At 48.2% G+C, this 12,697-nt stretch overlaps 1 protein-coding gene across 1 annotated transcript in view; it reads left to right on the top strand.

Annotated features, from left to right (window-relative positions):
• The window catches only part of LOC142563964 (juvenile hormone acid O-methyltransferase-like), a 55,883-nt gene extending 43,996 nt beyond the window's left edge, over positions 1-11,887 (top strand). Inside the window, exons 3-4 of the mRNA XM_075674719.1 lie at positions 2,059-2,215; positions 11,399-11,887. Coding sequence (XP_075530834.1) covers positions 2,059-2,215; positions 11,399-11,565 — 324 coding nt within the window. The 3' untranslated portion in view covers positions 11,566-11,887. The remainder of the gene's footprint in view (positions 1-2,058; positions 2,216-11,398) is intronic.
• Positions 11,888-12,697: the final 810 nt, after the last annotated feature.

Genomic DNA, 12,697 nt, shown 5'->3' on the forward strand with positions numbered 1-12,697 from the left:
TGAAAAAAGTTTCAAATTAGTAGGTACGTAGAAAAAGTTGCGACGTAGGTAGCCATGCAGGCGATTAGCGTGTTTAATTATGTTCTCAGTATGAAGAGACCAGCTTAGGTTAGAAGTGATGTAAACGCCAAGATATTTATATGACGAAACTCAATCCAACAACATGTTGCTAGTGTAGTACGACGGTATTGTACATGTTTTCCTATAAACACGCATTACTTTGCAGTGGTTAATATTTAGCTCTATTAACCATTCATTGCACCAGTTCCCCATAGTGATAAGGTCCGACTGAAGTAATTCAATATCGTTAGCATTGGCAACTTCTCTGAAAATGACGCAATCATCAGCGAACAGATGGATATGGGAGTTGATAAGCGAGGGAAGATCATTAATGTAAATTAGGAACAGTAGGGTTCCAAGGACGGAACCTTGTGGAAGAAAAATAGTCGTCATATTTTCCTCGTGACACACGTGCAAAAAAGAAACTGTATCGCTAATTTCGCTAGAAACGAAACGCATACCTAACCATCCAAACCGCGTTTTCTCGCCCTTAATTCGGGAGCCCCAAATCCAGCTTCCGCATTTCACTAATGGATGCGCATGGCCCTGCCACAAAACCGTGCGGTAATGCCCAAGTTACAACCAAATTTTGCGATGTTGAATGTAGGTTTCAGTATTTTTTTTTCTGAAAATAAAAAGGACTTTTACCTGAAGGCTGCCACGTGCCGGATGTTTGGAAGCAGCGCTGCCGTCTTCTTATCATGCCTAAACATAGACCAACGTTTCGGCTTTTTCGATCCCTGCTTGTTTTTCCAGAACAGGCACGTTACAACTAGGCAAAAATTAATATTTTTGCGAATAATATGCAGTGCACACATTCTTTCAAGAATAATTTTGGACTTTTATATTGTCACGCAACAGCGACGGGAGAAAACAGCAGCGAAACTGTGAATAACGAAACTTCTTATTGGTCGAACCTGTGCCCACAAACGCAAGGTACACTCAAAGCACAACGGTAGCGGCGAACACAGCCGGCGATGGCCGCAATCTGATCAGCGGGTCAAGCCAGAACCACTTAGACTAGGAGTTCTGGCCAAGCGCGCCTGCTTTTATGCGTCATTCGTCGAAGGTTCTAGTGTAATCATAATCGCTCGTGCCCGCGTGCTCTCGAGAAACTACTACACAATTCGTGTAGTGCATGCCGTCTGATAATACCTTGTTCGGCGAGGACATGTACAACAGATACAAGGAACGGTAACATTCGCGAAAGTTCCAAATCACGAAGGCGCGTCTTGCGCTTGGCGATAACGTTTAACAATGCGTGGCCGGTCAAAAGCAGTCACCGGAGAAAGATAAACAAGTACGCTCAATTTTTAAGCTAAAATTACAGAGAGAACCCGATATATACCAAACGTGGTAATGTAAGTTTTATGACAATGACAACAGTATTCCTAAGAAATTTTTCTAGCGCATGCGTTGGCAGAATTTGAGAAAGCTCAAATGACTCTCAAGTGCACACTTCTCTTTTTTTTTCTACATTGAACATGCCGGGGAAAGGGTTTTACATTACCAATTATCCTACTGTAAAAAAAAAATAACATCACTGATGGTTGAGGGCGAGGGTCGTAGCAGGTAGCCTGTAGTGACTAAGACACTAATATTGCTCTCTTCGTTTATGTTTTTTAGGTTGTTACTTATCTTCTAACTTTGCAGAGTGTCCTGAAATATCTGACTTCTTGTTCGGAGAGACTACTCATCTGCCTGCCCTCTTATTGGCACTGCGTGTTTAGGTGTGGCGCTCAATATAACAGGATCTGAAGAGCAATAAAGTGTTATTATTATCTTGGACGCGGAATAAACGCCGTGACAACTGCTGCGTCACATTATTATTATTATTATTATTATTATTATTATTATTATTATTATTATTATTATTATTATTATTATTATTATTAAGCGTGGAATAATAGGCCGAAGCTGTGTGCTTATATTCGTTTTCATGTCCAAATTTTTGGGGGTACTTGTTCAATCCGTGTTTTGATGCTTTCAATACTCTAGTTCTTCGAAGGTTTTGTGCCAAACAGCCAAGACCTCGATAGCGATCAGGCAAGATTGGCTTATCTTCGAGATATTCTGAAGACTTCGGGCCTGACGGCGCAAACCTGTGAGCTGCTGTATGGAAAGCCGCGAAAGAAAAGCGTCGAAACCATCCTGGGTGAGTATTAACTCGCTCTTTCGTCGATTGTTCATGTCCTATAGCATGAGTCCCGAATCTTTGAACTCGTGACTAACGCAGAATTGGCTGTGGTTATGAACATGAGAAGCTCAGCCACTCAAGTTCAATAGTTGCTAATACTTAGCAATACCTTGCTAAGGATGCGGCTCATCTTATTTGAAAATGAAACGCCTATGTTTACCAGTGTCAATTAAAACCTTTAAGTAGATTTACAGCGGTACTTTTTGACGAATGTAAAAGGCATCCACATTACGAAGTTTTCACTTCTTTGATGCTTAATATTTTCCTAAAGGGCCCCTCTGCGTGACAATTCGTATTTTTATTCTACGCTTGCAGTTGTAAAGCGCCCTCGAGAACACGTTCTGCGCGAGTATTTTTTTTTTCAAATTGATTTATTGTTCTAGGAGATAGGAGAACTCGAAATTATGTGTCACCATGCTGCCAAAGCGAGAGCAGCACTGCCAACAAATGCTCTCTTTGAGACGAAGTCATCGACTGTGCGCCAACACGTGCTCAATTTGATTGGTTCCTAGTCTTTACGTACTAAGGCCAGACTGGTTCGTTTTGCCTGGCATGCGAATGTCGCCACGTAGAGAATACGCGTGCTAGCTTGCAGCTGCAACTATCGAAAACCCAACAAATTCAGATAGAAGGAAACACTTTCATCCCTAAACGACCAGTATGCACCGAACCGGAGTGAGAAGTTACATGTTCTTGACTAAAAACCAGGGAAGTGAGAAGTTTGTTCGAGAGTGTATGGTAGAATTTCGCAAGGTTGCAGAGAATGTTGGCTCTAGCCTAGAGCGTATGCTCCAGGACAAACATTGGAGGCCGAAGTTTTAAACCTCCACGTTGAATACACTGTCGAGCAGCACTATAATCGGATACAACTCAAGTGAAGCTCCACCCACGCGCTCATAACCGCCAGCCCCTGTTCCTCCGCGAGGCTGCAAGTAATTCGTACTTCAAACATTCTCTGTTATCTAAATAAGGCGGTAGTCACAAAAACAAAATTAAAAGCGCGTAATTTTGTACGTTTTCATTCGTCTGTTATAGCCGAACGGTGAAAGCCTAATTGTTTACTGAAGTTAAATTGCTTCGCTGCAACTATTTATTGTAATGTTTCACTCCAGTTGGCAGTGAGGTTTCATGAGTAAAACGAGGTCAGCAGTGAAATGAACTATTCGTGGACTTTTGAAGAGTGAAATGCTCAGGCTTCATACACTTTGTCCGTGTCTCTTGCCCACCTCACCATTTCCGCTGAAGAAAAGACTCTTCAAGAACAGCAGACGCTCCGGAGGTATCAAGTACGACGCCATTTTGAAATGGTCGCATGACGACGATTTTGTTTACTTCTGTGATTGGCTGGAGGAGTAAAAGTCCCGCGGGGGTCCGTGTGCCTTGGTCGCCAACTGCTGTTCTTTGAAGTTGTATCCCACTGGTCCTTCTTGCCATTAAGCGTAGCTGCACGTAAGCTCAACCATCGCGGGATAATCTCTGTCTCACTACAGCGCGCAGCGCAGACTGGTGCCTCTAGGCGTGGCCTCCAAGATCGCATCGACGCTGATGCGATTTCGGAGGCCATGAGTCGGCCCAACCCAGCCGGCGCGGCGAGGTTTGTCGGTATCATTCACACGGGAGCCAGCTGGAGGCTCTGGCGGTGGATCAGCCGGAATCAGCTGCGTAGTCGGCTTGCCTTACTGTGTGCCACGTGCTACTCGACCGCCATAGACTTGGAGCGCGTCGCAGCGTGCCATCTGTTTATCTCGACCACGTGGTTGTTAATCTGGTTTCACAAATCGAGTCAAGTGGAAGGCGCAATCAAAATACAATCATATGGAAACAGAAAGCAGCTATTGTAGAGGCAGTCACGTGAGATTCCAAGAAGTCCGACATGGTGCAGGCCGCAGATTATTTTACGGTTTCATGAAAATTTCGTCGCATACGCGCCCTGTAGTGCTTCCGCAGGCTGTAAGCCCATCGTTTTCTATCTATGCTTAAAGTCGTCCACCAATTTAGCACATATTGAAGTAAATAGATTTTCTTTAATTATGGTGTTTTACGTGCCAAAGCCACGATCTGATTCTGAGGCACGCCGTAGTGGGCGGGAATCCGGAAATTTGGACCACCTGGGCTTCTTTAACGCGCACCTAAATCCAAGTACACGGGTGTTTTCGCATTTCGTGCCCATCGAAATGCGGCCGCCGTGGCCGGGATTCAATCCCGCGACCTCGTGCTTTGCAGCCCAACACCATAGCTACTAAGCAACCACGGCGGGTTAAAATATTACTGACAGATATTACGAAGTGATAGATGACACGAAGTACTTTTGGTTAACTCCTGTATAACGAAGTTTGCCTGTACTCCAATGCATTGTTTCGTTTCCAGGTCCACATGCACTTGCAACAGCGGCTAAATTCAGACCCCAAAACATACACACGCGGGGACTACTCCACATTTGAAACCGGCTACCAAGCAATTACACGTCGCACTTGCATGTAATTACACGTAAAATGAGTTCGTTGCTGTTTGTTTCAGTTCGTATTTTAATTTTTGAGCACTCTACAACTCCTCCCTTGCGCTGATAGCGATGCTTTGCGACAGCGACAATGCCAATATTTCTTGTGTACCTACGTGTTGGTTCGGTTCTGTTTTGTTTACCTATATTGACGCGGACCTACGAGAGAAGTGGAAGTGAGTCATTCCGCGCCGAGAGGCTTCATTTTTTTCTGGAAACGTGTTCGCATGTGCGAAGAGCATCTTGTTGCCAAAGACGCTGTTCGTGCCGACGTGTGTACACTGAACTAAAATGTCGTGACGTTTCAATGCGAGCGATATAAGCTCAACGCAGACGCCATTTCGAGGATTTTTGAAGGCTTGCTGGCTTTCTTCCACGACTTAGCCGAGTGAACAGCCTCGTCCAGTGAGCCGTATCGTCCACTTACAGGATATCTGTTTGACGTTACAATCTACTAAGTGCGTTATCATCTCCGCCCTGCTGCTATTTAGTTAAACAAGTGGATACGTTGCGGTACAGATCACGTCCTTCCCACGAACCCTTTAATATAATTTTTTTTCTACTGCGCCACAGATGCATTTTTTAAAAAACGTTAAAAAGAATAATGCTTATGTTGCCATCCACCCGGGTTCGTGAACGAGGGAGGGCTCGATCGGGGTACCCTCCGTTAGACAGACGCTCCGCAGCGGGGTGGTGATGAGCGATGTCTGATCGCCGAGCAGCTGTGCTCATCGCTGTTTATTTGGTGTGGTGACCAGTGTTGCCCACCGAGCCTGGCAGGCCACCGAGTCTGGCGGGCAACGAAGATTATGCCCGAGGGGGGCATCACATGCTCGTTACTCCCCTTACGCCCAGTTTGTTTGGTCGTTACAAACAAAATACATCCAGGCTCAATGTATAACGCTCTGCCACCATCCCAACCGAGTCGACGGTGCCTGCTATCCAGGCGAGTAATGGTCCGGCGGCTTTTGTGGCCGAGTACTCCGCCTGGGCACCGGTTTTGACGGGCCGGGTGTGGCAACGCCGGTTGCTGCCTGAACCAGCCTCGCTCAGTCCGGAGAACACGCAGTGGCCGGCCTTGAGAGTGGTGCCGGACTAGACGCCCGCCCCCCCAACGGGTGCCGCACCACTAGCAACGCTTGCCGCCTCCGAGGTTGGTGATGCTTCACTGGAAGCGGCTGGTGTTGCCGCTGGTCCTCATGCGGGCTGGTCTTCTGAAGCGGCAGTTGAGGGTGCCAGACAGGTCCCAGGGCGAGGCCTAAAATGGTCGGTGTGACGGTGCCCTGTGGTCCTGCCCGGCATGTGGACGAGCAGAGATGAAGCCCTAGAAGGAGTTGCGACCTGTCCGGAGGACGAGGGTAGGCCAGGACGAAAGTTCCTGGCGAAGACTGGAGCTCCCGACTCCGACAACGGTCCAGGATGGCATGCTCGGTCAGCAGCCAGCTTCTGCTTCAGCTGCTTCAGGGGCGCTGTGGATCGAAGGTCCAGATGCAAGACGTCCGAGGGAGTCTTGACCATCCGACCCAGTAGGAGCTCACAGGGGGCACGGCCAGTGGCATCGTAGCACGTGGCCCCGTACTGATACAGCGCCCGGGCAACTGCGTCCAGAAATGTCCAGACTGGCTCTTCTTGAGCTTGCCATTGATGGTCTGCACCACCCGCTAGGCTGCACCGTTTGAAGCAGGGTGAAACAGCGGAACCATCATCCGGCGGATTCCGTTCTTGTCAGCCAGGCCAGGTACGTACTCTGTGCTGGCGAAAGCGGGACTATTGTCGGACATAATGACGTCCGGCTACCTCTGGGCGGCGAAGACGTGTCACAACACCGCAATGGCCGCGCCTGCTGATGGCAGGCGCGGCCACATACGGACCGGCATACGGACCAAAAAGTAATGGCCCTTGAAGGGCCCTCAAAATCCGTATGCAGCCGGGACTACGGCCTCTGTGAGAACGGGCAGGGGGTGATATCCACATGACGTGAGGCCCGCTGATGCTCCTGCAGACTTGGCAGCTCCGAACCATGTGAACTATGTCCTGGTCCAGACCGGGCCACCAAACGTGGGACCGGGCCACCATCTTGATCTTTTCCACGCCAGGATGACCCGCAGCAGCAACTGAACCGGAGAGTGTGGGATCGCCCTCCTGGTACCCCACAGAAGGCAGTCCTGCTGAAGGCTCAGCTCGGCTGCTTTGTGGCTATAGGCCCGCTGAATGAACTCCTCACCACGGGGCACCGCCTACACCACCTGAGGCAGGACTGGGGTCTCGGCTAGTCGGCTGCGACACTGCAGATCTAGAGAATACGTCATTTCATTTCCATCGACGGACATAAACGAGAGCTAAGGAAGAAAGGCACGACGAACCGCCATCCCGCGACAGGGCTGACCGTAACGTTCTTTTTGAGGGCAATGAGACTTGGCTGGTCAAATGCATCACACAACGCCATGGTGAATGACATAAGCACAAATGTGCCGCACGCTAGGTTATTTCGCCTAAAGCTGTCCATTGCATGTTTAATATGCAAACAGGTTGAAATCAGTGTGGGAGACGCACTTTTCCTGGTGAAACATTCGCGTCATCGCGCAACCTCAGCCATCAAAGCTCGCTAGGTTGATGTCATTCTACTGACGTCGACGCCTCTCGAGGCCCCTTCTGTCCCTAGCGAAATTTCCGAGGAAGTTTCCTGGCCAGAAAAGAAGTATTAAAGGACACTGATGCAGCCATGCAAGAGCCGCAAAATCGAGACAGTTCACTTTAGGAAATCGCGAGCATGGTGACAAGGACGTCCTTCACAGGGCCGAACGGTGTTTTGGCGGTGGGCGGCAAGGTCACTTCGACAAGTAGTACTGTTCACCGACAAGGCGTCAGATGCCATGTCGCAGGCAGCGCAGCGGCAGACATGCTCTAATTTTTTACAGCACTGTGGCTTAAATGAGAGACTGCGACATCCCGACAATTTCTTGTCGTCCACCAAGCACAAAAAGCTCATCTCGTTCCGTCCCTCCGTAGGATCGTTCATTGGTATGGCGTTCCTTTGAACCTGATCACCTACGTGGGTGATCACGCGATGTGTATGTAAAGTATCGCTCCAGCTAGCCGCTTCTTCTCAAGTGCGGGTTCGACCTTGGCTGTCACCTAGGGAAGGCGCTGCCTATTATCGGACAGTTGTACTTGCAAGCCGCGTTGCGTAGAAAGACGATGCTAAGCCCATTGACTGTCACCGGCTGCACCGAGCCAAGCCTCTGTGAAAGAGGTTTCATTCAACAACTCGCCCTCTTGCCAATGTCGTTTCTTGGCATGACAGAAAAGGCCCTTGAAACATGTAGACATGGAGTATCAGACGAGTTTCCTGAACTGCTTCAGCCAAAATTCGGTCGAATCCAAGAATCATCCGATGAAATTCTACATCAAAGACGGAGTCCAGCCTGAGTTGCACAAAGTACACATGTTGTACACAAGTTGCACACCTCCGAGAGAAAGTTGAAGCCGAATTGAACGGGTTGGAACAGGAAGACATATTGTCGCCAGTAACCCACAGGAATGAGCAGTTCCAATCGTACCAGTAAAAAAGAAAGATGGTTTGCATCTGTGGTGATTTCAGAACAACCATAAACGCTGCCTGTATAGCCTAGCAGCACCCGTTGCCCAGTATCGTGAAGACTGCGCTCTGCCTTACGCAAGATTGGTATTCTTACGTGTACCAACTCGTAGATTCCCACAAAACTCTTCCTAGGCAGACGCAGGAAACGTACACTATAGTGTGCAGAAAGCAGAGGCAAGGCGAGTGCCACTACCAACAGTTAGTGGAGGAGCCGTGCTATCTCTGTATGTATACGTGTGTACTTACGCCTGTCTTATTATCGTTATGCTTCACAAACTAGCCCAACAGTAAATAGTTCAGGAGTCCCAGATGTGAAACAAGAAGTGAAACGGTTCTCCCTTTTTTCTTCTAATCACGTTTCAGTGCGATTTTTGGGACATCTCTCGAACGCCGTATTAATGCTTGGTCGGGATGAAAGTTCACCATATAGGTGGCGCCCGAAAGTGTAACGTGTGGCGCACATTTTGTTCGGATTTAAACGTTCAGCTGCTCTTGCTACTCTTCGTGCTCTCAGCAAACAAACTTCTCTTTGACTGAACTTCCCGCATACCACGCAGAAATAAGAGCGCAGTTGAAAAGTGCCTCAGCGGCTTTCAGAGCTCCGTTTCTGAGGTTGCGGGTTGGTCTCCCGCTCGCGGTACCCGCACACAGACGAAGGAGGAATGCAAAAGCGGTTGTATGCCATGCTTCGGCTGCACGTTGAGGAACCTCCAATTTACAAAGTACATCAGCAGCCATTCACTACAGCGTCTCTCAAAGCCAGTGCAGTTCCTCTAGGACGTTCGACCCCGTTGATAAATAAATCAAGGAACTAAAACGAAACGGGAAGACTAGAGTTTTAATAGCAATCACATGGGCAACGAAGGCGAAATTTCGTCGTCACCGTCGCAGTGATGTTAGAGCTTTGCACTCGACTGTACATGTGTTGTCGTGCACGGTTTCTTACTAATCGTAACCAGTTGCCGCTAAATTTCTTTTTTCTTCTAAGCCTAGGCATACAGGTTGAAATCAAGCGTACTGCGCACGTGCGCCTCCTTGACCGGCGCCGTGCTTCTTACACAATTTCAGGTTGCACGGCTGTGCGAATATTTTTCTCTTTTTTTGCGTATGCCATGGTCTCTAGACTTTTGCAATCGACTGTACACGAATTCGATGTGATTATGTGTGCCGTGCATGTGCTAGGGAGCTGCTATATTATTGAAACGCCAAAATTTGCTCAGGCCAGGCTTTACGATCTTGAAGACATTATTCATCCGATGGTACCTCATCTGAAAGTAGTGTAATTTCGCTGGTGAGGGGGGGGGGGGGCGGCAGTGCTCCTTACGGGCAGAGCATCAGTCGTTACACACCCTACTCAGTATACTAAACCTCTTCTAAAGGAACTCCAAAGACAAATACGAACTCAGATTAGACTGATGAAGCCTTCTGTGAAAACTATATTTTCGTGTTTTCTTTTGCGGCATTAGAGAGTTTTAGAATAGGGGCCCCAAACGTTTTGGGGCATCAAAGAAATAGCGTCGAAGCCACTGCGCATGCGCGAGACGCGAACTGCGTTTGGGTTTTGCGTTGAGAACGCTATTTCACCGATTTAGCGAGAGCCCAAATAGCAGCCCCAAAAGATTTGCGTCACCAAACATGGCAGCACCCATCGAAGCGACGGCTCCAGCCTAGCACCAAACTGGGTTCGATTCGTGGTAACGTGTGAAGTTAGCAAGCTGGGAGAAGTGACTGCGGTCATCGCTTTCTCTCACCTTGCGTGTGTTATGAAGACTGCTTCATTAGACGCCCCTAATTCCGAATTCGATACGGCTCGTAGGCCTAACACGGCTAAGCTTGGCTGGTGAAGGCAAGTAAAGTTGGTTTGCTCAAAACTAAGCGCAACTAATTGTTTGCTGCTTACAGAATAACCTTTAAATTTAAACTAAACGCGAATACACGCAAGTCAAGATCACTATTCCTGTTATAAAATGGTATATTTTATTTTTTTTATTTCTTATAACTTTTCTTTGACGCCGTAGTGGCGCTGTCAGCGCAAGAAGCTATCCGGAAACGCAAATCGCTATTCTAAAACTCTTTACTTCTGCGTGCCCTTACGCTAACAGCCGCAAAGCTCTTTGGGGCCCCTATTCTAAAACTTTCTATTAGGTCGATTATTAGACGCAAAGATGAAGGTCAAATTTTTTTTCTTTTTCCGCCGAAACCGTAGCGTCAGTACGTCAGCGTGACGTAACGTATTTCAACGTATTTGTGCGTGTATGTGCCGCATTGGCTCAGCCAAAGGTGCTGAAACTTGATACGGTCAGCCTTTTTCTTCTTCATAGCACGATCTAGCCCATTTTTGGAGATAAACAACAAACTAGGCCCTAACAGACACCATCAGAATCAATGACGTCACGGCATGCTGGTGCGGAAATTTCAAGGCGTCGTTTCCTCACGTGTTTTCTTTTTATGCCTTTTATAACATGCCAGGCCTCTTCTCGGGGTAAGTGGCGGCTGAAGAACTTGCGAACACAGACGAAACCATTTTAATTCGTTAGCATTAGAAATGCCAAAGTGGAAAAGAACATGTAGGTGCCTCAAGTGTGGGAAGACTGCCACGGGGTACAAGTACAGAAGCAATGGGAGAGCTTAGGAGAGCTTGCATAGGTAATATCTATATATGCTTCGGACCACGGTCAGTTGCGCTTCGCTCCTCGAAGAGGCAAAACATGTGTCGAGTGAGCTCCCAAACAAAGCGTAAATTTCAATGTGGTGAACGCGGTTGAAATTATAGATCCGGTACCTCAAAGAGGTGCGACGTAATACTAGCGCGTTTCTCTCGCATTTACCGCCAAATTTCCAGTGATTTGTTTTTTTCTGTTCTGTGTCCCTTTAAGGGTGCCAAAAAATTTAGCTCACGAGCGTATCTCGCGTCCGAGGAGTTCGCCGCCAGAGCTAAACCTTGCTATCGCGGTCAGTGCTTCACCCCTCTGGCGAAATAAGGTCACTTTTTATTCGCAACATTTACTGTTCGCTTATCTTGCTTGCATGTATCATTTTTCAGAGAACCAAATCTCTTTGAACCCAGCAGCGAAGTTGATGACACCCGAAGAGATAGAAGTCCTGAAGGCAGACATTATCAGCGAAGTATCGACGTGGACAAACCCCGATGCCTTTTCAGGACGGCCCGCCCTCTTCATCGTGCACGCGATAAAAGAACCAAACATTTGACTAATGAAACCATAAAAGTGGCCGCTAAAGGTCGACGTACAAAGGTTGTATGCTGTCTTCGGGACGACAGGGCCTCTTCACCATAGCAATAACAGTGTTTAAAAATAAGCTTTACTGTAGTTTGTGTGGGTGTGTATTTGGAAATTTATTCGCACAACGTAAAACGCAAGCCATACTTAGCCAAGGCAAGTCACGCGGATGGTCTTACCAGGTATTTCTCGTTCTGTATTTAGGGGTTTTTGAACTCTTGTCTAATAAACCTGCTGACTTAAGAGCGAAATACTGCTTTAAGCCACACTGAAGTATTTTCACTATAGCGCTGTATGCAAATTAATGAAATGTCAACAAGCTTTGGTAAAGGGTTTTCTCTGGTTTTCGTACATTTGCGTCAGTTTAACAAGCGAAGAAAGGTAAAGGAATCTGTGCAAATTAAGGATAATCTTGTTTGCTAGCTCGTGTCCGCGAGCTGGCTGTTAGAAAATTGAATTGTGGTTGAATTGTGGTTTTGTGACAACCCGAAAGTGCCAAGTGGATCACAAGAGTAAGCCGCAAGAGGATGCTGCAGAATAATTTTGACCGCCTGTGTTATGGTGCACGCTTTACCGTCGACAAACGGATATGTGCCACGCATGCGGAAGGTTAGGCGACCCGGCCGACGTCTGCCCGGCACCCGGAGACGTGATCTGCAGAAGTTGCGGGATGCCATGCCCGTCCGAGGATAACACGTGTACCCCCCAGTGTGCCCCGTGTGGAGGGCCTCACCCTACTGCAGACAAGCTGCGCAAGCAGCGATTCCAAGTACCGCATGTGGCTCGCACAAGAAGGCGCGAACGTCAACGCGCCAAACCACCTGCGCCCACCGGCGCCAACCAGGTGCGGAGCAGCAGCAGATCCCCGTCGAGAGCGCTACGCGCTTCGTCCAGGAGCGGACGCAACTGCTCCAGGGAGCGCACGTGATCCAGGGGACATGGTGCAACTGCATGGTGGCAACTGCCATCACCCGGTTTCAAAGGGGACGCTCCTACCTTCCATCCATCCATCCACCCATCCATCCATCCACCACCTGGCGTTCGACTACAAGCATCGCCCGCTGGGGAGACTCGCTGGGCCGACTGTGTCAAGGACGGTGTCA

Source organism: Dermacentor variabilis, chromosome 11 (genome assembly GCF_050947875.1).
Source record: "Dermacentor variabilis isolate Ectoservices chromosome 11, ASM5094787v1, whole genome shotgun sequence".
In the NCBI taxonomy this organism is placed as follows: domain Eukaryota; kingdom Metazoa; phylum Arthropoda; class Arachnida; order Ixodida; family Ixodidae; genus Dermacentor; species Dermacentor variabilis.